This window comes from Ochotona princeps, chromosome 22, assembly GCF_030435755.1.
Source record: "Ochotona princeps isolate mOchPri1 chromosome 22, mOchPri1.hap1, whole genome shotgun sequence".
NCBI lineage: Eukaryota > Metazoa > Chordata > Mammalia > Lagomorpha > Ochotonidae > Ochotona > Ochotona princeps.
In genome coordinates, this window is record NC_080853.1 from 28,948,117 (window position 1) to 28,972,808 (window position 24,692).

Below are 24,692 nucleotides of genomic sequence, written 5' to 3' on the forward strand. Positions count from 1 at the left end.
ATGCAAACAATAATAGTAAAGCTTCATAAGGAATGCATGGGTGCTTGTTAACTCCTAATATAACTCTTAAATTATTTTCAAAAAAGAAAATTCAGGATGTATTATTTTGGGATATTATACAGCACATTTGATTCTTTGGTCCTTATACTGGAAATAATGTAGTTCAAGGAAATAGCGTCCTGGTTTCCACCCAAGTGCTTATCGAATGAATAGTTATACGGCCTCAAACTAGTGCCTCTTTTACCTCGAATTACTGACTAGATTGACAAAAATTACAGTTTTGTCTTAAAATATTTGACAGCATCTTTATGTAGTAGTAAGTCTTTTGTTTTCCCACTGGCTCTAAGAGAAATTCCCTTTCATTATGAGGACAGTGTCACCTGAGGTCACCTCTTAGAATACTAGTCTAGCTGCTTATTTTTACTTTTTTGTTTACTCAACAAATACTGATTTGTGATCTTCCCCTGCTCTTGGTCCTGAACCCTGTGCCACATGGTAGTGATACAGGATGGAGTCTGCACCACTCAAGATTTACATTTTGTTCTTAGGAGCATCTTCCTTTTTCATACTTGTGAAGTCTCCCAAATAAGAAAGTTCGCCAGGTCATTCCAGGATTCCTGTCCTTGGCATGTGTGATTCGTTTCTTTAGCAGGACCAGGACAAAGCCAGGGTTTCTAAGGCACTGCTTGCACATTGCAAGCCATGGTCACACTGATGCTTGGGCTCTCAGATGCTTTATCTGTAACATGAAGACCTTAAATCCTTTCTTTACCTTAGGCAAATGCTTCTTGGGATGAGGCATGATAAGAACAAAGAGGCAAAGCATTGTGTGGGTGCAGGGGACCGTGCATATCCTTGATGTCGTACCTAGTCCACAGCTTTCTAACTCCACGTTTGCATTGCACAGAGGAAATGTTGCCGTCCCACTTTTGCAATCCTGGTGTACCGTGTCCTATCATGTACGATTTCATCAAGATGATTCTTAGCATGCTTTCTTTGACATGTAAAAATTACATGGATTTATGGGCTGCCATGTCCTGTTTCAATACATGTGTGTAAGGCTTAATATTTCAGCCAGAGTAATCACATTTGACTCAAACACTTGTCATTTCATTGTGACAAAACATTCCAAATCCTTTCTTCTAGTATTTTAAAAATATACAGTATATTGTTGTTGTCTAGCATCCCTAGTATGAAGTAGAACACCAGAAATTTTATTTCTCTTATCTGGCTGTAACTTTGTTCCTGCTGTTCTGCCTTTTCCCATTCTTCTTTTCCCTCGGTTCCCCAGCCTCTGCTACTCACTGATGTAATCTCAACCCTTATAACATGCTACGTGTCGGTAAACCAGGCAGTGTTTGTCTTCCCTGCTGGCTTCTTTCACTGAACACGGTGACCTCCAGTTCTAGCCATGTTGTTGCAAATGGCAGGATTTCTTCCTTGCTCTGTGAAAAAATAGTATCCCATCATGTGGGTATTCCACATTTTCTTTATCCTTTCCTTAGCAGACACACACTTTGGTTGTATCCATTTCTTAATCTTTTATGAGTATCACGACAAGAAACATGGGGATGTAGACATCTTTTCGGCTTACTGATTCCATCTCCTTCGGGTATATACCCACTTGAGGGATTACTACTTCACACGGGAGTACTATTTTTAAGTTTTTCAGAACCTATACATTGTTTTCCTAAATAGCTGTGCTGATTTACACCCCTGCCAGGAGTGTGTAAACAGCCCTCTTTCTCCAGATCCTCAGCAGTGCTTGTTGTCTTGTGTCTTGTGGTAATAGCCAGTCTAACTGGAATAAGGTGTTATTGGGGCTGGATTTACATTTCCCCAATGAGAAATGTGAAAACTACCAAAAATACGAATTTCAGAAAAAGATAAACCCTCCCTTGAAACAAAAATATCTCGATTACTTCATGCCCTGGCGTCTCAGGAGGAGCAGAAGTGACATCAGTGAGTGTAAACAGAAACCAGCCGAAACTGTAAGAAACTGTTAGTGGCTGCACGTGAGCCCACATGCAGATCAGGATCCTGAAAGGCTCCAGCCACAGCGTGATCCTGTACGCACCAGCAGCATTTCCCTTGAAAGTCATCAGCAAATGGTGGGGCAGCAAGGACTTGGAGCAGAGAATGGGAATTTCCCTTAGTACATGGTAATGGCCTGAGAAAGACTGGAGGTGAAATAGGATGACTGACTGCCAATCTTCCCCCTCCCAGTCAGAGTGACTACTTACCAGGTGCACAACAGTTGCCAGCACAATCTGGGATAAAGCAAAATAGATGATCAAAACAAAAACAAAGCAACTTTTCCCACCCCTGATTTGTTCTTCCTTGGAAAGGTAACTTACTTCTGAAAGCTGGGCCATGGCAGCAGGGTGAAGAAGTGTGTCAAGGAGAAAGTTAAAAAGAACACAGCAATACTTTAGCAACTCAGAAAGCTGGTGGGTGGCCAGTAAGAGAATTGCCCCTGGTGGAATGTTGGCAGCAGGACTGTAAGAACTGAGAAATCTCTAGAGTCTTGCCACAGCTCACATCCCAAACCTTGCTTAAGGGAAGTTCCTGATCCAGACCTCAAAACTTAGCCGGTACCAGATTGAATTTAAAACAGCACAAAGCCTAGCGTTAGCTCAACTAGAGATCATGTTGACTTCAAGTCCTAACCTACAGGAAGGGGTGTACTATTTTCTTAGGCTACATATTCTTTACTTCAATGCTATATTCTATTCTTTTACATATTGTAATATACAATAAAATTAAGAACCCCCTGGAAAAAAAAGCAAGAAAATGATTTGTGGTGAAGGGAAAAATTAGTGAGTGCTTTTAACCACATATGATCCAGAACAATGAAATTATAAATGTTTTCAGTGGAAATGACATGACTAAAAAATGTAATATGGGAAAAAATATTTGATGTACTTAAGGTAGGATTAAGGTGAGATTTTAGAAAATGAGTCAATAGGAATGACAAACATAAGCATAAAGAAGAAAATAAATTTAAGGTTACTGTCGAGAGTGAAAGCTGTGGGACTTGAACAAGCAGTACCTAACCCATGTGCAGTTGGAATTCTGTGCCTGTGAAGCCCGTACTTTGCTTTTGAAAAAGTGTGCTGTCTGAAGGTACGTTGTGATTAGGCTAGTTAGTTAATTTCTAGAGTAACAAGTTTAAATAGGACCCTAAAAATTAGAGTTAAGAAGTTCAGTAAAAGACCTGAAAGGATATGTTAAGATACTCTGCTGGCTCTGCCTTCAGACCGGAGAGGGCCTCACTAAGGAGCCGTTGAACTTGACTGGACAATAGGATGCACTCTAGGTAAGGTGTATGCTTGCAGTGAGGGAATCCCAACTGAACTTGAGCTGTGGCTATACATCAAGATGGAGGAATCCACCATGGGGGGAGGGTTTGGGGAAGGGTGGGGAGAATCCCAGTACCTATGAAACTGTCACGTAATAAAATGTAATTAATGAATAAATTTAAAAAAATAAATTAAATAAATTAAAAAAAGAAATATTAGACTGTAAAGTAGGCAAGAAAAAAGGAACAGAAAAGCAAACAGCATACAAAACAAACAGGTCAAATGCCAAAACACTTGATTTTAGCCATATCAGTAATTATGTTAAAAAATGTTATTAAAATAGGATCCTGTTGGGCCCGGTGCAATAGCATAGTGGTTAAAGTCCTCACCTTACATGCACGGGGATTCCATATGGGCGCCGGTTCTAATCCCGGCAGCCCCACTTCCCATCCAGCTCCCTGCCTGTGGCCTGGAAAAGCAGTCGAGGAAGGCCCAAAGCCTTGGGACCCTGCACCCGTGTGGGAGACCTGGAAGAGCTCCTGGCTCCTGGCTTTGGATTGGCTAAACTCTAGTTGTTGCAGCTGCTTGGAGAGTGAACCATCGGATGGAAGATCTACTCTTTATAACTTCTATTCACTATTTCACTGGGACTTCTAACCAGTACAATAAAACAAGTCAAAGCAACAGAAGGCAAAAATTTGAGGAGTTAAGAGTAAAAAAAAAATAAATAAATAAATAAAAAAAATAGTGTTTCTCAGATGAGATGGTGTGAATCTAGTAAGTGATGTGCCAATACTGTCTCTTAAAAAAATCACAGAACTTTGCTGAGAGAAAAAAGTCAAAACCTAAATAAAAAAGAGAAGTACCATGTTCATGGATTGGGAAATTAAGTAGCATTAAGAGAACAAGTATTTCCAAATCCGTCCATACACTTGAAGGAATACCAGTTTATATTAAAAGGACATATGATTGCAAAAGATCAAATTGAAAAAAAAAAAGCTTGGAGGACTGTCACTGTCAGACATGTAAGACACATCCTCAGCAGCTGAAGCCAAGGCAGTGTTCCCTGACAGAAGAAAACGCCAGGCCGCCTCCATGTGTCGGGCTCTGATTACCTTGGAAGTCCATGCCAGCCTTCTGCAGCTTCACAGTAACCGGCAAGGAAGGAGACCAGACTTGTTGCTAGTGCAGAGTTCACCCAATCCTGTAGAAGTTACTAAAATATTACCTCATACAGATGGAAACCTTGGTCTCAAAAAATCAAGGATAGGCATTTGGCACTGTAGTTGTGCCTCCGTTTGGGAAACCCTGCATTCTGTTGTCACCAAGCTAAAGCATGATTTTCTGGTATTGAGACCAAAGAGATTAGAAAAAGTTATTTAAGACCTCTATTCATAAAATATTTTACAGAATACAAAATAAAAAATGCAGTAAGAGATCAGATCAATATAAAATGGAAATAAGTATTTGATTATGAATTGCAGTCTTATTTTTTGAGGAATGTTGAACTTTTATTCCTTGATTTATGTTAGCATTTTGGTTATGATCACGTAAGAAATCTTGATCTTAGCCAAAAGCTCAAGAAACAATACCATAACCATTCTCAAACTTACAATCTGAAAGCTTCATAAAATATCCTAAATATTTACCTAAATAATGCACTTTATAAAACTTTAATACAGTCTTCCCTTGAAGAAGATAAAGCATTATAATTATATAAATAAATTGTTATATCTTTAATAAAAGCAGCATTATTAGAGTTAAAAGAAGCCAGAGACAGAAGACTCCTTAGTAAATTATCCCTTGTATGTGATATTCAGGAACTGGCAAAACTAAGGTATGGTGATGGAATCAAAGGGAATGTTTTCTAAGGAAAATCTTTCTGCTTAGGTTTTAGTTTCATAGGTAAAAAAAACTCCCAAAGTCTCCAACAGCTTTACATCTGTACCTTTTTTAAATTGTAAATTATGCCTTTTTTTTTAAGTCTCAAGAAAGAAATACTCACAATACTATCTATAAAGAAACATACAGTGAATGGTTAAGATAATGGGCTTTGAATTTAGAGTTTGTCTTCAGTCCTGGAGCCCCTGCCAAGTGACCTAAGGCAGATAACAACACTCACTCACCCTTAGTTTCTTTCTCTTTAAGCAAGAATTGTATTGATGCTTTGATTATATCCTCAGAAGAAATTGCATGATGGAAGTGAGTTGCATGTAAGATACTACATCAGTTTTATGGTGGGTAGTGGTTGTAGAGAAGATAGTGGAAGGTGTAGAGCATGTCTCAGGGCCCTCACTGCCCATGGCTCCATAGGTCCTGGTTACACTGGAATTGCACTCTTTGGATTGACTGCAGTGACCCATATTCCTGGGGTTCTCTGTTCCCCTTGTGGAGATCATGGTGGTGTTCCAGTTAAACAAAACGTAACTCTGACTTCACAGTATAAACCAATAGATAAGTGCATTTGAAGATCCCAAACAGAAAAGAGAATCCCAGAAGCTGAAACTGCAGGAGAACGTGGCCCTTGAACCCTGCAATCCAGGCGCATGGAACTGTCTGACCAGAGATCTGGCAGTTCCACTGTATCACAGCTTAGTTGCTTCTTTTTTTTTTTTTAATGAAATCTCTAATCTCTGATTCCCAAATCATTTTTCTTTCAAAATAAAGAGAAAAACATACTGCTTTCTAGATATCATTGAGTTTCTTTGGTGTGTGCAGGCAGGTGGGAGTGGAGTGCTGATGGAATGCTTTGGCCATAGCCTGTGTGTCACAGTTTTAAAGGAACACAAGAAACTTAGGGTGCAAGGGCCGCACTAACACTTTGCTATTGGGAGACACACAAAGCAACTTGGAAGCAGCTGTTTCCTCACATGAGATAGGAAAGTGGTGTTATTAAAACTTGCTTTCTCTAAAAGATGAGAAACCCAACGATTCCCTGATTTCTTCCTTTCGTGGTTTCTATGCAATATTACAGTAAAACTGTAAAGAATTAGAGGCCACCAACCACACTACTCCGTTAAAAATGTTGAGCATGTGCATATTTGAGACAAAAAGAAAGCTCTTGGGAAAACAGCCTCTCAATACACAATAATAAAATTCACTAGCTCCTGCATAAGCATACCAAATTTCTGTAAGCTTCCAAACCACGTCATCAGACACCTGGCAGTTTTGGCTGTTGTTCAATAAGCCATAGTTGAGGAAAAATATAATTTACAAGATTTTCACCATGGGATAACAAAATGTATATCTCCCGATCCTTAATTAGCCAGTATTAGAGCGAATGAGGGATGTATTACAGTGACTAGTAATGACTGACTCTGAAGAAAACCTCAATTATTCTGTTTTGAGTGCTTAGCTATGATTTTTCAACTCCATTAGGAATAAAAGTTCTGCTCAAAGATCTATTTATTTGGACTGTAAAGTTAACAGAGAGACAGACAGAACTCTTCATTCGCTGGTTTACTTCCCATATGGCCATAATGATCAGGACCAGGCCAAACCAAAGCCATCATCCTGCAGCTTCTTCCAGTCCTGCCGTACGGGTGCAGGGGCCCAAGCATGTGAGCCATCCTCTGGTGCCTTCCTGGGTACATTTTCTGGAGCTGGATTAGGAATGGAGCAGCTGGGATTCAGATGAGATGTAGATTTTGCAAACAGTGGCTTAGCTTGCTGTGTCACTATACCAGCTTCAGGAGCAGAATTTTGATAAAACAAAGTATCTTCATTTAAAGAAACAGGAAACATTTATTTATTTATTTGAAAGGCAAAGAGAGAGAGAAAGAGAGATTGTCCATTCACTCCCCAAAGGTTCCTGATGGCCAGGACTGTGTCAGGCATAAACCAGGAGACTGGAACTCCTCCCAGGTTTCCAGCATGGGCGGCAGGCACTCAGGCTCCTGAACCCTTGTCAGCTGCTCTGCTATGAGTATTGTCTGGGAGTCAGGTTGGAAGTGGAGCATCTGGGCCTCACGTTAGCACTCATGGGAGATTCTGGCATTGAAAGCAAGTTAATGTGCTGAGCCACAGTGCTCACCGTGCTGTATCTCATTATTTATATGAATGTTTTTCAACACAAGTACCATCAAGTGCCTTCTGCAGTCAAGTATGTTTCTGTGACAAAAGCAAACAAAGCAGACTAGAATCCGTGTACTTGTGGACTCACATATAACAAGGTAAGCAAGCCGGACACTGTGTTGGGGGTGTGCTAAGTAGAGGGCAGAAGCCAGGGACGGGTTAGGAAGGATGAGGTTCCAGTGTGAGACTGGCTCTGCTGAGAAGCTCATGCTCTAGGAGAGTGCCGGAAGATGGGCAGCAAGACACGAAATTCCAGCTTGAGGGAGAGCAAGTGCGAAGGCCCCATCTAGGAGTGTGTATGCTGTTTTGGGGGAAGCCAGGGGGAGGTCAGAATGAGCAGAGGAGTGCCAGGTCGCATGGTTTTCCATAGTCATTTTGTCTTTTCCTCTGAGGTGGGAGTTTGGACAGGAAAGAGCAGAGGGGTGACATGATCTTGATTTACCTTTTGAGTGGTTATCCCAGGTCTGCTAAGGCAGCAGAGTAGAAGATTAGTGTCACTCCGGAGAGAAACTGTTCATACCACTATCCGTTAGGATTTGCTGATGAATTGGATAGAGATGGGAAAGAAATAGCATAGACAATGATGACTTCCGAGATTTTGGCTTCATTAAAAGATGTTAGAAAAATGGAGTTGCCATTTACTAGGGCTCAGAAGTGAGAGGAAGGGGGGAAGTGTCAGGAGCTTGGATTTAGGCGTGCTAAGTCTGAGGTTCCTGTTAAGTGCTACATAGAGGTGTCTGGGATGTGCTGAATAGATAAGGGAACTTCTCGAAGTTTATGGAAGTCAACGAAAGCATAAAAAATTATGCTTTCATTCACATATTTTAATTCCCTTTCCGTGAACTTAAAAACAATGTGATTTATGTGAGAGGCAGAGGGGGAGAAAAAGAGGAGGAGGAGGAGGTAGGAGAGTAAAGACAACTATCATCTGCTGGCCCATTTCCCAGATGCCTGCAGTAAACAGGGCCAGGCCAGACTGAGGTTAGGAGCCTGGAACCCCAGTGCTTGCATGATTCCTGCCTCCCAGAATATGGAGCAACAGGAAGCTACAGTGGAGAGAGGAGCCAGAACTTGAACCCACGCCCTCTGATTTGGGATGTGGTGTCGCAAATGAAAGTTCCCTCATTCATGTCAGAAGTTCAGGGAAGAGAGCTGAGCTGAAAATGTGTGTTTGGAGATCTCAGACTCAGGGGCAGGCATGGCTCAGTGCTTATGATGCTGTTTGGAACCCCCGTGTCTCGTATCAGGGTGCTAGTTCATGTCTGCTGCTGATCCCGATGCTGGCTTACATTCTTGGCCCCTGTCGCCTACATGGGTCTCTGGACTTGTGGCTTCCACCTGGCTCAGTCCTGGCTATGAACAGGCACTGGGAGAATGAGCTGCTGTGCAGATGTCTTCATCTGTCTCTCTGCCTTTACAATAAAATTAAAGCAATTATTTTTGAAAAATAAGTATTTTTAACATAACGTTTCTTAAAAAAAGATTCAGTATGATTTTTAGATACAGTTTTAAGAACATGAAGGTGTCCTCTTCCTCCTTCCCTGTCAACCCCTTTCTGAAAATTGAAAGTCTGAATGTGGTTACTAAGAGTGAACACAGGAGGAAAAAAGATCCAAGGAATGGGGGTTATCATTTGAGGAGTCAGCCAAGGAGACTAAGACGTTAATACCATAGAGGTGAGGAGAACGGCAGGTGGGTTGGTATTCTTGAAAACAGTGTTTCCACAATACTGTGATCATCCTGTGAGATGCTGAGATTAGACCACTTGAAATTAGGTCTGGGGACTGCCCGTTCCATTCTGCATTGGAGCCCATTGCTTATCTTCATAGGAGGGGTTTAGTGAAATGGCCAAATACCTATTAAAAAGATAAACAGTTTGAGGTGACTAGCATAGATAATTCTTTAAGAGAAGTTTTCTGTAAATGGAAGAAACAATAGAATGAAGTGACTAGCTTGTGGCATAGTGGGTTACCTGCTGCTTGGGATGCTTTCATCCTATATTGTAGTGTTGGTTTTCGTTTCCTTCTGATGCTTTTTACTGATGATGACGCACAGGGGAGGGTCAGTGGAGTTTCAGGTCCCTGGCTTCAGTGTGGCCCAGCCCTGGCCATCGTGGGCTTTTGGGGAGGGAATTGCCATATGGAAAATTTCTCCCTCTCCATCCCCTCCCCTTGTCTTCCCTCCCCCTTTCTCTCTGTCTCCATGTCCCTCCCTCTCTTTGTCTTTGCCTTTCCAGGAATTCTTTTGGAAAAGATATGGAGGAGGTAGATCTAGAGAGTTATTATCAGCTCTTTTTGTATTGCTAGTAGAGGCTTCACTTTTTGTCCAAAATCCTTAGAATTTTTTTTTTCTACAAAATGTTTAGCAGAAAGGTGTTACAGCTGTTGAGCCCTTTGGGTACTCAAGTACGCAGTGGTGAAGAGAAAAACTGTCAAAGAAAACTGAGGTGCTGTTGTACAGTAAAAGAGTTTGAGCGCATTCCTTGTGGCATTCCTTCTGGTGCAGCTTCAGGGAAGAGATAGACATCGTGCATTCAGTGCTTTACCCTCCACATGGCTTCAACAGTCCGAACTGGGCAAGGTCATAGCCAGGAGCCAGGGCTCACAGGTGAGTGACCGAGCTTGGGCCATCTTCCACGGCCTTCCCAGGCTCCTTAGCAGGAAGCTGGAAGCAGAGTAGTGAGGGTTTGAACCCATCACTCTCATCTAGGATGTGGGATGCCTTCCAAGGAGTGGCTTAACTGGCTGTACCACAGTGCTGGCCGCTGCATGGATTTCATAGCTGCAGGTCTGAACCGTGTTGTGCTCACACACCTGTCTAGCTCTGAGAAGAGTGGAGTGAGGCAGAGCTAGCAAGTTTGCAACATTTTCTTGGCATTTGCTCATGCTTCTGTTTTTCAAAGAGTACTTCCTGGGACACCGCCAATGTCAGTTTAGGGAGGCTGCTCTCTAGGACTGAACACCTTAACAGCTCTTTGTCCTTGCATGGGTCACACCAACAGGAAATGGGTGAGCACATGGTTTTGTCAAGAGGAACTTTATTCTGTCAGTTTGTTGGTGGTTTTTAGGTTTTCCCTTCTTAGATTCCTCAATGACAGATCAATTGAGGTTCTCAGGAAATAGTCCATTCGACAAATAGTAGTTTCATTCTTTACAATGGTTTGCACGGTAGCCTTTCATTTCTTCCACATGCAGTATACTCTTTCCAGGCTATAGTAAAATCTCTGACAGTTGGCAGCTAACCAACTAGAAGATTGTAACTGACATTTTGGATTTTCACCTGGTGCAAATCATCAGGCTCCTGAGACCTCACTAGCAGGTTTTCTAAGAGGAAATGGTAACCCAGAGCCCCTGCTTCCAGATCCAGAGGGATTCATCCAGCATCCTTGCCAGGATTGGGATCAGCTGCACCTTGTCTGCAGGGCTTAACTGCATCCTGTCCTCTTAGTTCAGTGCTTCCTGACTGTCAGAGAAGAAATGCCCGAGAGCTCAAGTAACTTACCTAAGGTTGCTCAGCTCCTTTCGTGGAGCGAAAATTCAGTCTGCACATTCTGAACTTCTAACCACTTGGCTGTCTGGAGGTGATTAAACTGGACATGCACCTTTGGGAATCTCAGCTTGTAGCAGTTTACAAAGAAATAAAAGACTGGGGAGGATCACCAAGGAAGTGGCAGAGTTCTGGGAACGTCCATGTTCATAAAGAAGGGGAACACGTGAAGAAATGAGCAGTGACCTAGAAACTGATAGAGAACCAAGTGACTTGGAGGTGCTCAAAACCAAGGAGAGGATGGGTTCCAAGGAGGGAAGGGCATTCAGATCGCTCAGCTGCCTACCATTGGTGGCACCTAGGTAAGCATTGCAGTGTTTGTTTTTCCTTAGCAATGTTAGAGAGTGTAGTGGGAGCATGGTCATGCCTTATCAGAGGAGTTGAACAGTAAGAAAAGCAGGACTGGGCCTGGCGGCGTGGCCTAGCAGCTAAAGTCCTCGCCTTGAAAGCCTCGGGATCCCATGTGGGCGCCGGTTCTAATCCCAGCAGCTCTGCTTCCCATCCAGCTCCCTGCTTGTGGCCTGGGAAAGCAGTCGAGGACGGCCCAATGCATTGGGACCCTGCACCCATGTGGGAGACCCGGAAGAGGTTCTTGGTTCCCGGCTTCGGATCGGCGCGCACCGGCCCGTTGCGGCTCACTTGGCGAGTGAAACAATCGGATGGAAGATCTTCCTCTCTGTCTCTCCTCCTCTTTATATCCGGCTTTCCAATAATAATAAAATCTTTAAAAAAAAAAAAAAAAGAAAGAAAAGCAGGACTATGGCATTAATTATTTCCTCAGTTGTAATTATGTTGCTGTAAGAGACATTTGCCAAGTCACCGTGCTACGAAATAAATTGAGATCACAAGAAGAAGTCAGGACTGTTGTTTCATGATTCCTCTGGAAGGAGGGAATTACGCCACTCATATTGGATGCTGGTGTTGCAGAGGGTAGCCTAGCCCATTGTGCCACAATCCTGGCCCCCATAGACTGATTTATAAAATCAATTTCAACCTGTAAATGGTACACATTCCTCTTAAGCTATTTGAAAAAGAAGGGTAAAAAAGTCTACAGTCCGGGTATTTCCTCTCAGCATTAGTGCTCTGAAGTTGTGTACCCATACAGTGTGCATGGGGTGCTTGCTGACCTTTCTCTGCCTGTCTACCTTGTTGCAAAGGCAAGGACAGATGCCCAGGGGAGGCTTGCTCCCCCTACCTCTGTGTCCTCTGCTGCTGTGGCTCTGGGAAGGTAGCTCTGCAGGATTAGGGTGAGCAGGAAACTGAGTTCTGGGACCAGTTTGGATTCTGATTCATTGTTCTAGAGCTGTTTAAAACAAACAAAAAACGTATAACATGAATTCTAGGAAAATCGACATCTGTGTTTTTAAATTATTTAACATGGGTCTCAATGAAGTACCCTCAGTATAGTTGAATCAGATTATTTGTTTATAAACAAGGATGCAGAAACTGTAAGAGCGGGTAGCTTCCCAGTCCAGGGACTATCCAGTCCGTGAACAGCAAATCCAAGTCTTTGAGTCCGTAAATAATCCTGAAATTTGTTATTAAAATGTGTGGCATTAGCTTTTCTGAACAAGCACTATTCTACCGTGAATGGGTGCCTTGTCGGCAGCCTCGTGCAGTGAAGGGTGTCTCCGAGGAGAGCTGGATTTAGAATCCCCCTGCAGGAGGACAGGCCTAATTTGGGAATTCAGAGGCTTTCAATTCTGTCTCAGTTTTTCCACTTCCTCTCTGACCATAAGCAAACCACACAACCATTTTGAGTCTTGCTGATTTTTTTTTTTTCAAGCCTGAAAAGAAAGATGGCTACATCCATCTCTCTACCTGCCAGGGAAATTTGAGGCGACTTCATCAGTACAAAAGCAGTATGAAAACAAAAGCATTATGCCAATATAGATGCTTATTATTTTCATTAAGTTTTCACAAGGAATTAGTTTCTACATCCAAAAAAGAGCTGATTGCCTTCAGAGCAAGACACATGTGTGTTTCATTGTCCTATTCTCTTGTAATACATGTAGAATAAATGTTTGCTCAATAGCAAAAAGCTTTTATCACCTTCAGCCAAAGTGAATCTGCACGGTAATTTTTTGTGTGAGTAGTGGAATAATGGGTACCCTGAGGCTTGCCATGTTTGTGTGGGTGCCTTGACAGGGCTTTTAAGCTAAAAATAGAAGGGGACTCTTGTCTGATGTTGTCTCTGTAAAGTGTGGTGTCAGGCATGGTAAGGGAAGCAACCAAAGTGGCCAGGAGCCTGGGGTGACGTGCTGTTTTCATCAGGCAGGGTTTTTATCTGATTTCAAGGCTCCTTGGACAATGATACTTACATGTGAAAGTTTTGCCCTGCGTATGGCCCTGCTTCAGTGCTGACAGTGGTATTTAGCATAATTCTGTGTTTTGTCCACATTTGCCAGTGTCTCTGATGGCATCCTTATTTAAATGTGGAAAACAGTCACTTCATAAGGTGAAGTGACTGCCATATGGCATTGATTCCTCATTCTGTTAACTTTTTTTTTTTTTAAGGTTGAGCTTGGGAGTTACAACTTAAGATTCCTCTGGGCTGTTTATTACTTTTATCTTGAGACAGTGATGCGGTAGACGTAATGCTTGTTTTTCGATTCATGAACAGTGTATGAAAAAGCTGCATGGGTTCAATGTCAAGAGAATTGCCACACCGGCAGACCCTGCCTAGGGAGCATCTCACCCCAAGTCCTCATTGCTCAGTGTTCCCCCGTATCACCAGGGTGAAAGCAAAAGCATCGTGTCTTTTGAGGCCCTCTAGTTGGTGGGATTTTATACTGGAAGGTATACACACCACACCAGACTATGTTAAAAAAGCTCATGTGGGACTGTCAAGTAGTGAATACATCTGCTTTCAGGATGAGGGCTGAGGAACAAACTGTTTTTCCAACAATTCACTACATTCCAAGGTTTAATACTTCACACAGAGCATGCTTATTCCCAAATTGTGTCTCTTTGAAACGAAGCTCTTGATAATAATAATGGGCAGGGAACTTCTGGGGAACTGACGGTGGCCAGCAGTGTCGCCCGATCCAGTTCGTTTATGAAGAGAGAAAAATAAAACCCACAATAGAAACAAGAAATCAAAAACCTACCAGACACACTTGCACAACCAGCCCTGCTCTCTCAAAGGAGCCGATGAAGGTGTTGTGTGTTTTTGCCAGTGAAAGAAAGCCAGGAGTGACCCTGAGCTCATCCGGTCGGGATTCAGTACGTTAGTGTGCCCAGCTCACAGTTCCAAACATGCATTGCCCAAGCAGAGAAAATTAACCAGCTAAATGAGTTTTTATTCTATGAAACATATGTACCATTTCAGATTATGTTAAGAAAGCTCATGTGCTACCATTAGTATATGAATTGTGTTTAAGATTCTACCATTTAAAAAAGTACAGCCGAATGAGGAGAAGGGGAAATGCCTAGGGAGACAAGTTTGCCTTAGTATTTTCTGTATTTCTCCTAGATTTTTGGTAAGGCATTGTAACACAGCAGGTAGCAGGCACACAGCCTCCGCTTGACTGCTGTTGAGGTGGGTGATACCTCTGTCTGGGAGGGGAAAACGTGTGTGCTGAATGAACTGTATGATAAATGAACAGTTCATGACATCACATTGCTTCTAGTTTTGTATCAGTTTTGCAAAACACTTAGGTTTTTTGTTCTAGAGACAGATCTGGAGTCTGCAACCTCAAAATCTTATGTAATTTATGCAAATATCATCAGTGATCTATAGCTTACTTAAAATCTATAGTCAGGGTCCGGTGCAGTAGCCTATCAGCCAAAGTCCCTGCCTTGCATGCACCAGGATCCCAAGGCGTCCCTGGTTCTAATCCTGGCTGCCCCACTTGCCATCCAGCTCCCTTCTTGTGGCCTAAGAAAGCAGTGTAGGATGGCCCAAAGCTTTGCGACCCCGCACCCTCTTTGGAGACCCAGAAGAGGCTCCGGGCTCCTGGCTTCAGATCAGCTTAACTCTAGCCGTTGCAGCCACTTGGGAAGTGAACAAGTGGACGTAGGATCTGTCTGTCTCTCCTCCTCTCTGTAAATCTGATTTTCCAATAAAAATAAATAAATCTAAAAAACTAGAATCAAAAACTATGAAAAAGTGAGGGATAGAAAGCATCTGATTTGCAGTTTTCTCTCTCAAGTCCCATGCTCATTCCCCACTTTTAAAATCAGCTGTTCAGCTAACAAGCATGTTGGCGCTCCTCCTGTGTGCAGGCCAGTGCAGAGAGCAAAGCAGTGAACAGGCCGAACCAAGTGCCCACCCTCTTGAAGTTTGTGTTCTTGCGGGAGCCAGAAAATGAACAGCTCCTGGTTTTGGTGGTGGTAAGCTTACATGGAACATCCGCAGAAAAGGGCTGGTGGTGGAGAAAGGCAGAGCAGAGCAAACCTGCTGAGAAGGCGGATGCGGGGTTAGGGTTGGGCAGAAGGGAGCAGACACGCCATCCCACCACGACAGCCCACGTGATAGCCTCGAGGCAGGAATGTGCCGCCTGGTTGAAGGTTGGCAAAGAGGCAGTTGGAGAGGGGAAGGAATGAACAGAAGGCATTTTTGCCCACTCCTCTCTATTTAATATTAGCTGTGTGCATTAAGGGGTGTCGTTGCTTTCAAATCTCCATTACTTTAAGATCTCTCTGTGTATGATCTTGAATTGTGTCTTCAAATTCTTACTCATCTGAGTGGTTTCCCATTCATTTCGTAACACTGCAAATGTTTCCCCCAAGACACTGCAAGTTATCAAAAGGTAGCTTACCTAATATTCTATCCTTTAATTTTTCTTCATGTCAGCCAGGCATGGTAAATTGTACCAAACCCTTAGCAGTTAATACATACTGATAAATTGTTATTTTATTAGTAGTAGCCAAACAGCGGCAGCAGAAATGCTGGTCAAAAAATATACATTATCTTCAGCCTTACCTTTTGGCAGGCAGCTGAGTTTCAGTGTTTTTAAAGTTGATCAGATGTTCAAATAGAGTGTCTCAGTGCTGGGATGTCCAGTAGTCGGTAACAGCGGTTTGCTTCTCAGTGTTTTGTGCTATGCCTTTGGTTTTTGTTTTTTTTTTCCAGCGCATATTGAGGCATGTTTTCGTTGCATGCCCTGTCACATATAGTCCCTATGAATGTAATGATAAATGCTGTTATCCTCATCTTTACATATGGAAGTTCAAAAAGCTTAACAGGCTACCATCTGAGATCACACAGTGGATAAGCTTAAAGACTTGCATTGAGCCAGTGTAGGTTACAGTACCAGAAGCTGCTGTGATAAGCAAACCCCCAAAGACATAGTTATCTAAACATTACAGAGTGAGTTTTCAATGACAAAAGGCTCAAGCAGTGCCTTGGGATCCTAAACTTGTTGCACCTCACAGGCCTCCAAGTCGTCAGAGAGAGTACAGATTAGTGGATAGGACAATGTTCTACCAGCTTTGAGGTGATGCTTTATCGCCCTGCATCTCTGGAGTGATTTCATTCACATGGCTACACATAACTTCTAAGGAGCCTGGGCAGTGTAGTCTTGCTGTGTATTTGGGAGGAAGAGGTGGCCTAGAACCTCGGGCATTCTGATTCTGCAGCGCATGCGTACAGTCATCATGACACCTAGGTCGATTACCCTGTTTTATGCTTCATGCCCTTGGTTGACAAGAACATCTCCATTCTGTTTTGAATTGCTGTTCCTGAAGTCTGTCTGGAGCCAAGTGTTTTGACGCTGCCGTTTGTTGTATTTGGGAATGCCAGCATTGCTTTGACTCTAGTATTTGCTTCAAGTTTTTTTTTTTTTAAGGTTTGTAAAGAAACCCAAGCCTTCAAAATTGGGAAACCAGTGAGCAAAATATTTCTAAGAGCCTTTTTTTTATGTCTCTGTCTAGATATTGTTTCTCTGACTGTATCAAAGTAAGATAATGAGTTGTTTCGGAGCATCTCCCCTTGACTGATGTAGAACTGTTGATTAGGCCTCATACGGTGGGTGGAAAGATGGTGGTAGGCTGAGTAGAGGGGCTGAGGATTAAAATATACCCACTGAATAAGGGCTTTGAAACTTTCACAGTTAAAATTGTGTGTTTGTGGTTTTCCTGGAAACCACACAAGTCAAGTCACTAAGGTGGGCTTAAAAGATTTGAAAAGTGAGTATTAGTGATAGGAAAACTCCACTAATACTTAGATTGTGCCCAGGATATGAAGTAATTCTGTAATTTTTAAAAGTTTTTTCTTTAACCTTTTTTGTCTTTAAAAAAAAAGCCCTCATGCCAAATGGTTTTGATTTTCTAAAGAGATAAAGTTGTGAGTATTAGCTTTCCATAGTCAGTTTAATTGACGAGCTGGTAGTTTTTTTTAGGATTGTTAACCTTAAGGGTCTATCTATATTGCTCAGGGCAATTGGCAAAAACCAGATTTTTCTACCACAAGGCCACTGGATTCCATTGATATATTGTTTCTGAGAAATATACAGAGTTGCCAGAAGCATTCTGCTTGGGCTGCTGGTCCGAGCATGGTCCACCACAACAATGTTGTCCAATGACCTCAACAGATTCCTGCCACTTGCTAAAGGGGCTCTTGGGTTCGCCCCATCTGTCCCCACGCATGCATGTTGGCCAGGGGCAGGCTGCAGCACATGAGCTGAGTGACCCTTTGATAGTCTTATCTGCTGGAAGTATGGCTGGCAGGCATGATCTTTCTTGGCCCAGACCACACCATTCCCATTCTGGAAATGAAATGGATTATTTGCAGGGTGAACATTGTGTGCCTTGGGGAACCTAAAAGAAATCACCTTCTTGAGATGGCCCTATGTGTAGAACCAGGTGGAGAGTGTCAGCGGAGCCTGGTGTCTGGCACTAACGGGCTGAGTGATGAAACACCTCAGGCATTCTTCAGGGCCCAATGTGTGGGCCAGACACCGTCCACTCCAGCATCTGGTTGCTTAAAGCAACGTTAATTATTGTTAGGAGCAGATAACTGTGAGAGAAGTCTGGCTTCTGTTACTAAAGTTGAAGAGAAGGAGGAATTCTTAAGTCTGCATTTTTTTCCCTATTCCTTGACAAACACTGTTCCATTTTGTGCTAATGCATGTTTTTTATAACTATTGTAATAATTTTTTTGATCCAGTGGCATAGAACTCTTTGCTTACTTAAAGCAAAATTACAAAATAGAAAAAAATATCCTTAAGAATTTTTATTACAGCAAACTCCTTTGATTGCCTTTTTAAGTTCAGCTTTCTACTTGAGATACTTTGTGTGCACCTAAACACGGCCCTGGTATGTATACTTAAGTCACAGACCCACTTAGCCAACATTTGCCGAGTGTGTGTCTGTGTCGATATTCCCAGAAACGGAATACTGAGCTGTAAGACAAGTTCTTGACTCCAGCTGACTTTGAATTATGTTGACCTAAATGCCCAAAACCCAGAAAGTTATATCATTGGATAAGAAATGCTCAAATGATTACTGTGAAAGCTAGGGGAGCTTATTGGCTGCATTTTTGACCTGACCAAGGAGATGTTTCCATCAGAAAGAGCTAAAAAGATTTGTACTGGAGACACATAGTCACAGGAGAGGAGATCTAGGTAGAAGAGGGGCATGTCTCTCATGAAGGTTGATGATCCCGAATCCACATGGCTGCTGTTTGTTTTCATGTATCATTTTCAGGTGTTATTCTCATCCGTTCCCACCTCCAGGAAAAGGACATTGCTAGCTAAACAATTGTAAAAGCTCCCGACATTCTTCTGCCTAATAGTACCCACCCTCAAACTAGTCGCCTACTAACCTGCTTGTTACCTATTAGCATTTCCAAAAAATGAGCTTGCTTCATTTTGGGGTTGCATTAAAACCTGTCCATGCTACCCTAGCCTCGGCCAAATGACCAACTGTATCTAACAACCTCGGACTTGAACTCACCGTGAGAAAAGCCTGAATCATCACGGGAGAAGGACTAGAATCAGAGGATGACCTGAAGGTTATATGGTCCCCATGTTGTTACAGACTTTGGTTTATCTGTCCCTGGATTCGGCCAGATCACCCCCTGCCCCTCCAGGAAAAGAAAATTCCTGGGTGACAGCACGCTGGCCTCTGATGGCTTAGCATTTAAGCAGCCCTCTGGACACGGCCTCTTTTGAGCGATGTTGATGTGGAGCTGTTTTCACCCAGCCAGTATGTGCAGTGACCTCTCTGCCTGTTCTCAGCGCCAGGAACAGTGTGCTCCGAGCAGCTGGTACGCTATGGTTCCATCCACCACAGGAGCCATCTGCTTGATCGTGGCCACCATGGCAGCTGTCTGCCTCCTTCGGTGACATTTAATGAGTTAACCTTACACCTGTCTTTGAGATAAACTAATTTTTTTCTTTACCTCACTTCCTCACTTTAGATAACTGAATCATGTGGAGTTTTGTAAATTAAACCCCTTAAGGAGTAAATGAACATGAATGAGATGGTCTCAGTTGGTTTGAATGTCGACAGGACAGCATGTATTCAGAGAAGTGGAATGCACTCAATATTGGCATTAAAACCGTTAACTGTTTTGAATGCTCACGCTGTGCAGATGTTCATAAAAAGTCCGTGAGCTTTCTGCACAAAGAAGGATCTTTGTATAGCCAGATGTTATCTTCCTAACACGGTCTGTGGCTGCTCAGAAGTCAAGTAACTGTGGTGCACTGCTGTTTTCCTTCAGCTTGCTTGGACCTGGGAGGACACTGCTGGCCCCTCTCATGTTCTCCTGTCTCCTCTGCAGACTCACATTTCAAGACTCCCTCCCGGTGCGGTGGCAGGACAGTCGGTGGCCATCGAAGGCGGGGTCTGTCGCCTGGAAAGCCCAGTGAACTGACCCCTTCAGGCTGAGCAGGAAGCAACTGCAAGCTGTTTTCAGAACCTGAGCTCTTGGGGATCCTTAACTGAAGCTGGATGTTTGCCCTCCCTTGTTTTTAAATCCCAATGACAGCGACCTCGTGTTCTGCTCCAGACACACATGCTGCTGTGGTTCATGCTTAGTGACATGCCAGCCTCTGGCAGGTGAGCGGGAATGCATGTGAGTGTGCGGCATGTGAACTTGCTTCTCCCGTAATGAAATACAAACTCCTCCGTGTGTAACCCAAGACCAGGAATGAGCAGATCGTCTTTACGAACCTTGAGCTTTAACTGTTTACAAGTAAAACCTGAAGTTGCAAGAAACCTTTTTATTTCATACAGAGGTACCTACTATCCTTGATGTAATGTGTCTGAATTGAAGAGTAAATCTACTTGTTGAAATGATTTGACAGTGGTAGTGCTTCATTTCAAAGCAGTAATAAGTAATAAAGTGTGTTTATTTGCTAATCAGTTTAAGTGGAGCCAGTGGTAACTTAAACTGTTGTTCTCATCCCTCATATGGGGCATTTTTCTTTAACAAAGAATGGTTTCAGTGAAACAATCTAGCAGAGAATTAAGCTCAGAACCTTTTTAAATAATAGTCTTATTCATAAAGTTTGTACTTGTTTCCTCAAGCTTTTATAAGCTTAAATATTGCATAGCAATGAGCTGTATGTACTATATTATGAATGGGTATGTAAAGAGACCATACTGTAATGCACACTCCTTAATTTGTGTATAATGGAATGCTATTTACACTGTAACACTGTAAATAAGAAAGCAAAGTTTATGGGAAAATTCAATATTATCTTTGTTTCTTGTCTAAATATATTTTTAAGATAAAGGCCCAAAAAATAAAAGCATATTAATGGGTATAGTGTGTGATATCTGTTTCTCATATAATAAATTCTCTTTTAAATCCTAGATCATTGATTTGTTTTTTTTATTTTTTGTAAAACCTAGAAATCATGCCATCAACCATTTTGCTATTCTGATGATTCAAAATCCAGTCTTACATTTTTGCAATTAGGACAGATATCAACAGGATGAAAATGGAAGTTAGTACATGATTGAACGATCAGTTTGGAAATCCCAAGAATTTCTGTTCCAGTTTGATAAAAATAATAAAATGAGGGAATAAGAATATTTTGTTAGGAAAAAAAATTGTGGTGGGAGCTGAGAGCTGGATGGTTTCAGTTGATAAATTACTTCTAGATGCTATGTTTAGGGGTTCTGGAACCACAGAATAAAACCAAGACTTTCTTTTTGATTTTTATGTAAGAAGTGGTTTTCTTTTTGATTTTTATGTAAGAAGTGGTTATCAAGAAGGTACTAAAGATAGCCTTCCTTGGGGCGGTGGGGGGGTTGCTTAGGAAGGAAGTTCCCATGTACAATGTAATCATGGCTCTGGGCAGTAACTGATAAAACCTCAGATGAAATTACACACTTGACATCGATATATGGCCAAATTATACGGAGGGGCAACCAAAATGGAGTGGGTGTGAGTAAATATGAATGATTTGAGGGCTGCTGATCTCTATTCCTCATACAGGCAAATGACATTTGTCTCCTGGTGTCTTGTAGACAGGTTGGTGCCATGGTATCTGTTGCTCATTGTCACTGAGTCCGGGAACTTAGGCGGGGGTGGGTGGACTGGTGGGAAGCCTTTGGCTTCAAAAGCTTTCAGGGACCCCTTACCCTGTCAGGAGGGTTTCTTCAGGAACTGGACTAGATCACGTAAAACTATCAAGACACTTTGGAGTCTGAAAACCTGCTGACCTATTTCGCCATGAAAGCCATCTTGTTTCATCTCCTTTTGATGTTATTCTATTTGTATTTAAAGTTTGAGCTTGTTAAAGATGACTTTTACGAAGAGTTGAAAAACTAGTCAGTGTGAAAGAGCACAGCTTCTCTGAGAAGTTTGTCAAAACTTTATTCTCCGGGGCCCGCTGCGTGGTAGTCTAGTGGCTAAAGTCCTCACCTTGCATGCTCCAGGATCCCATGTGGGCACTAGTTCTAATCCCAGTGGCCCTGATTCCCATCCAACTCTTTGCTGGGAAAGCAGTCAAGGATGGCCCAAGGCCTTGGGACCCTGCTCCCACATAGGAGACCCGGAAGAAGCTCCTGGCTTTGGATCAGCTGAGTTCCGGCTGTTGAGGCCACGTGGGGCATGGATCATCAGATGGAAGATCTTCCTCTGTCTCTCCTCCTCTCTGTATATCTGAGTTTGCAATAAAAAATAAACAAATCTTAAAAAAACACTTGATTCTCCCCATCGCTAAAAATTTTTTTTTTTTTTTTTTTTTTGCTTTGAGGAGTGTTGCAAAGGCAGAAGGCAAAGGAACAATAAAAATGGTTTTAATATTTAGAATCATGTAGATTAAAATGTGATGCAGATAAGTTCCTTCATTGTGAGACCAGATGTTAAAGATCAGATACCGCAGCTAGAGGACAGTGATGCATATAAAATCAACTCATTTCACGCAAAGGTTGAGAGGGTAGCGATGGGTAAGAGAACAATCCTGATCTGTGTATCAGGAAGATTCTGAATGTGTGTTTAAGGTGTGTCCCTCTTTTAACATGGGTGATTTTAACTCAATGCGTAAGGTTGATTGCTTTTTAAGAGTGGAGATTGTGTGTGTGCCTGTGAATATAATTAAGCCCGTTCTGGATTCCTTACTGTGACCCAGCTCTGGAGTAGCAGTGGGGATGTCTCAAGGCTGGACGAGGAGGCAGGACATGCTGTCCTTCGAGGCACACGTGATAGCCCACTCAAGGCTTTGTCGCTCTGTCACCCCTACCACTTCTCCCTACCCTTACTGTTGCTGTGATGTGTCGCTCGTCTCCTCATGATCGCTTGTCTAGGTGTAAACTTGAACTCGGTTGTCAGCATCTGTTAGACTCATGTATAGATGATTCATAAGTGCTTCCTAGATGAGTAAAGGGAATGAATTTGGGGTCATAGATCTCTCTGCAGTACTTCAACACCTGTTTGCTTGATTCATAGTTCTCACTCATAGTTGAGAGTGATGACATTCCATGTCAATTACGTGCAGATAAGGAGAATTAATCCATTTTAATGCACTGGCTTGAAGGGGAGTGAAGAAGGCATTTAGTTAGCATTGCTCATCAGTTTCGAAATTGTGTTGTTTAAGAGGCAAAAAGATATATGTATATATATGTATGTATGTGTGTGTGTGTGTGTGTACATGCACATAGGCATAGAGAAGGATGGAGGGGGGAGAGAGACCTCGCTCAGTGGCTCATTCGCTTAATGCCCGCCACACTGGGCCAATTCCAGGAGCTGGGAACTCTATTCACTGTTACCGCAGTAGCCATCCATTATAAAAACTCAGGTTATTTAAAAAATTAACTCACAGTCCCACTTTAAGGCTACAATTCATAGTACCTCTTTATGTGTAGTTTTCTGCGTTTTAACACAAAGTTGTACTGGACGCTCTAACAGAAAAATCGTCTTTTCATTTAAGAATATCAAAGAATTGTCTAGACATATAGCTTTTCATAGTACCTGAACTATTGCTTTCTCGTACAGTGGTGGCTCAGCACAAGCTCTCTTGTCCTAAGGTGTCTGTGGACATCCGTCACAGCATCCTGGGGTGCAGTCACTGTCCATTTTCTCAGGCTGTGGGTCCACACAGTGAGCACTGCAGGAGGACCTTAGCCAATGAAAGCCAGGTTGGCAGGTGTCCTAGAGCAGGTCATTGCCATCGCCCTTGAGTTCTGCGGCTTCCATGTGCTGATACCTGCACTTCTGTGCGAAGGGGAGTCTTTCTGGAATTATGGGAGGCATCTCTTTTTTGTGAGCACAGTGGGCTAGAGGCACCAGGAATCAGTACTTAGATAAATCAACTCCACAGAAATAAGGAGCAAATAAACCAGTTCCTTTGCCCCTTCGGTGGGATAATCCTCAGGTATGTTTTTTGCCTTGTTTGTCAGAAACTTCCCACAGGGAGTTAGAATTCCTTCTCTGCTTCCAACCCCACCCTGCTGAGGTGGCTGACTTAAAAGTTTTATAAACATTCTTCCTTTTTTAACCTTTCTCAGCTCCTCTTCCTTTATTTTCTTGACCCATCTCCCAAGTGAACTGCTTGTTCTTAACCGCTTATTCTGGGGTTGTTTCTGGCGAACTTGAAACAAAGACATGGCATATTATTTGCTGCACGGCTCTGGTGAACTGACAAATCTGTGTACACCACTGGAGCTTCTCTTCCTCCGCTGGGCTCCACATGGCCTATCTTCATTAGTAACATCTGACTCATGTGCCCAAAGTGATGAGGCTGAATGTTCCACAAAAGTCAGAGAAGTAGGGCCTGGTGCAGTGGCCTAGTGGTTAAAGTCCTCACCTTGAACATGCCAGGATCCCATATGAGCACCAGTTCTAATTCCGGTATCCCTGTTTCGCATCCAGCTCCCTGCTTGTGGCCTGGGAAAGCAGTTGAGGATGGCCCAAAGCTTTGGGACCCTGCTCCCACATGGGAGACCCAGAGGAGGATCTGGGTGCCTGGCACTAGATCAGTTGGGCTCTGGCCATTGCAGCTGCTTAGGGAGTGAACCAGCGGGCAAAGATCTTGTCTCTCTCTGTTTCTCTGTGTATATCTGCCTTTCCAATTAAAAAAAAAAGAAAAGTTTGCAGCCGACTCAAGGTTAACAGACACCAAATTGCTGGAAACAGGCAAACACTTTCTAGAAACGGATGAATATATGGAAGTTGAAGACTAGCAATTTATCAAAGATTGATGGACACCTTGAAGAAGGTCACTTGGAATTGTGTTAACAATAGTTGAAAGAAATTTGTCAAATGTGTGTCATGACTTGTAAGAGATTTGAGAAGACCAAAACAGCAGCTGGCCGTGTCGAGTGCTGTGGACCCAGCTCCAGCATGAACAGCACCACAGTGCCATTTCAAGC

At 42.7% G+C, this 24,692-nt stretch overlaps 1 protein-coding gene across 6 annotated transcripts in view; it reads left to right on the plus strand.

Moving 5' to 3' along the window:
* The window catches only part of TASP1 (taspase 1), a 185,411-nt gene extending 164,761 nt beyond the window's left edge, over nt 1-20,650 (plus strand). For 2 of the 6 annotated variants that reach the window (XM_058679932.1, XM_058679935.1), the window contains one exon: nt 19,651-20,649. In XM_058679932.1, the coding sequence (XP_058535915.1) occupies nt 19,651-19,743 (93 nt within the window). In that variant the 3' untranslated portion in view covers nt 19,744-20,649. Of the gene's footprint in view, nt 1-19,650 lie in introns of all 6 variants that reach the window. The other 4 variants (XR_009247487.1, XM_058679934.1, XM_058679933.1 and 1 more) reach the window with 4 other exon arrangements.
* The last annotated feature ends 4,042 nt before the right edge of the window (nt 20,651-24,692 follow it).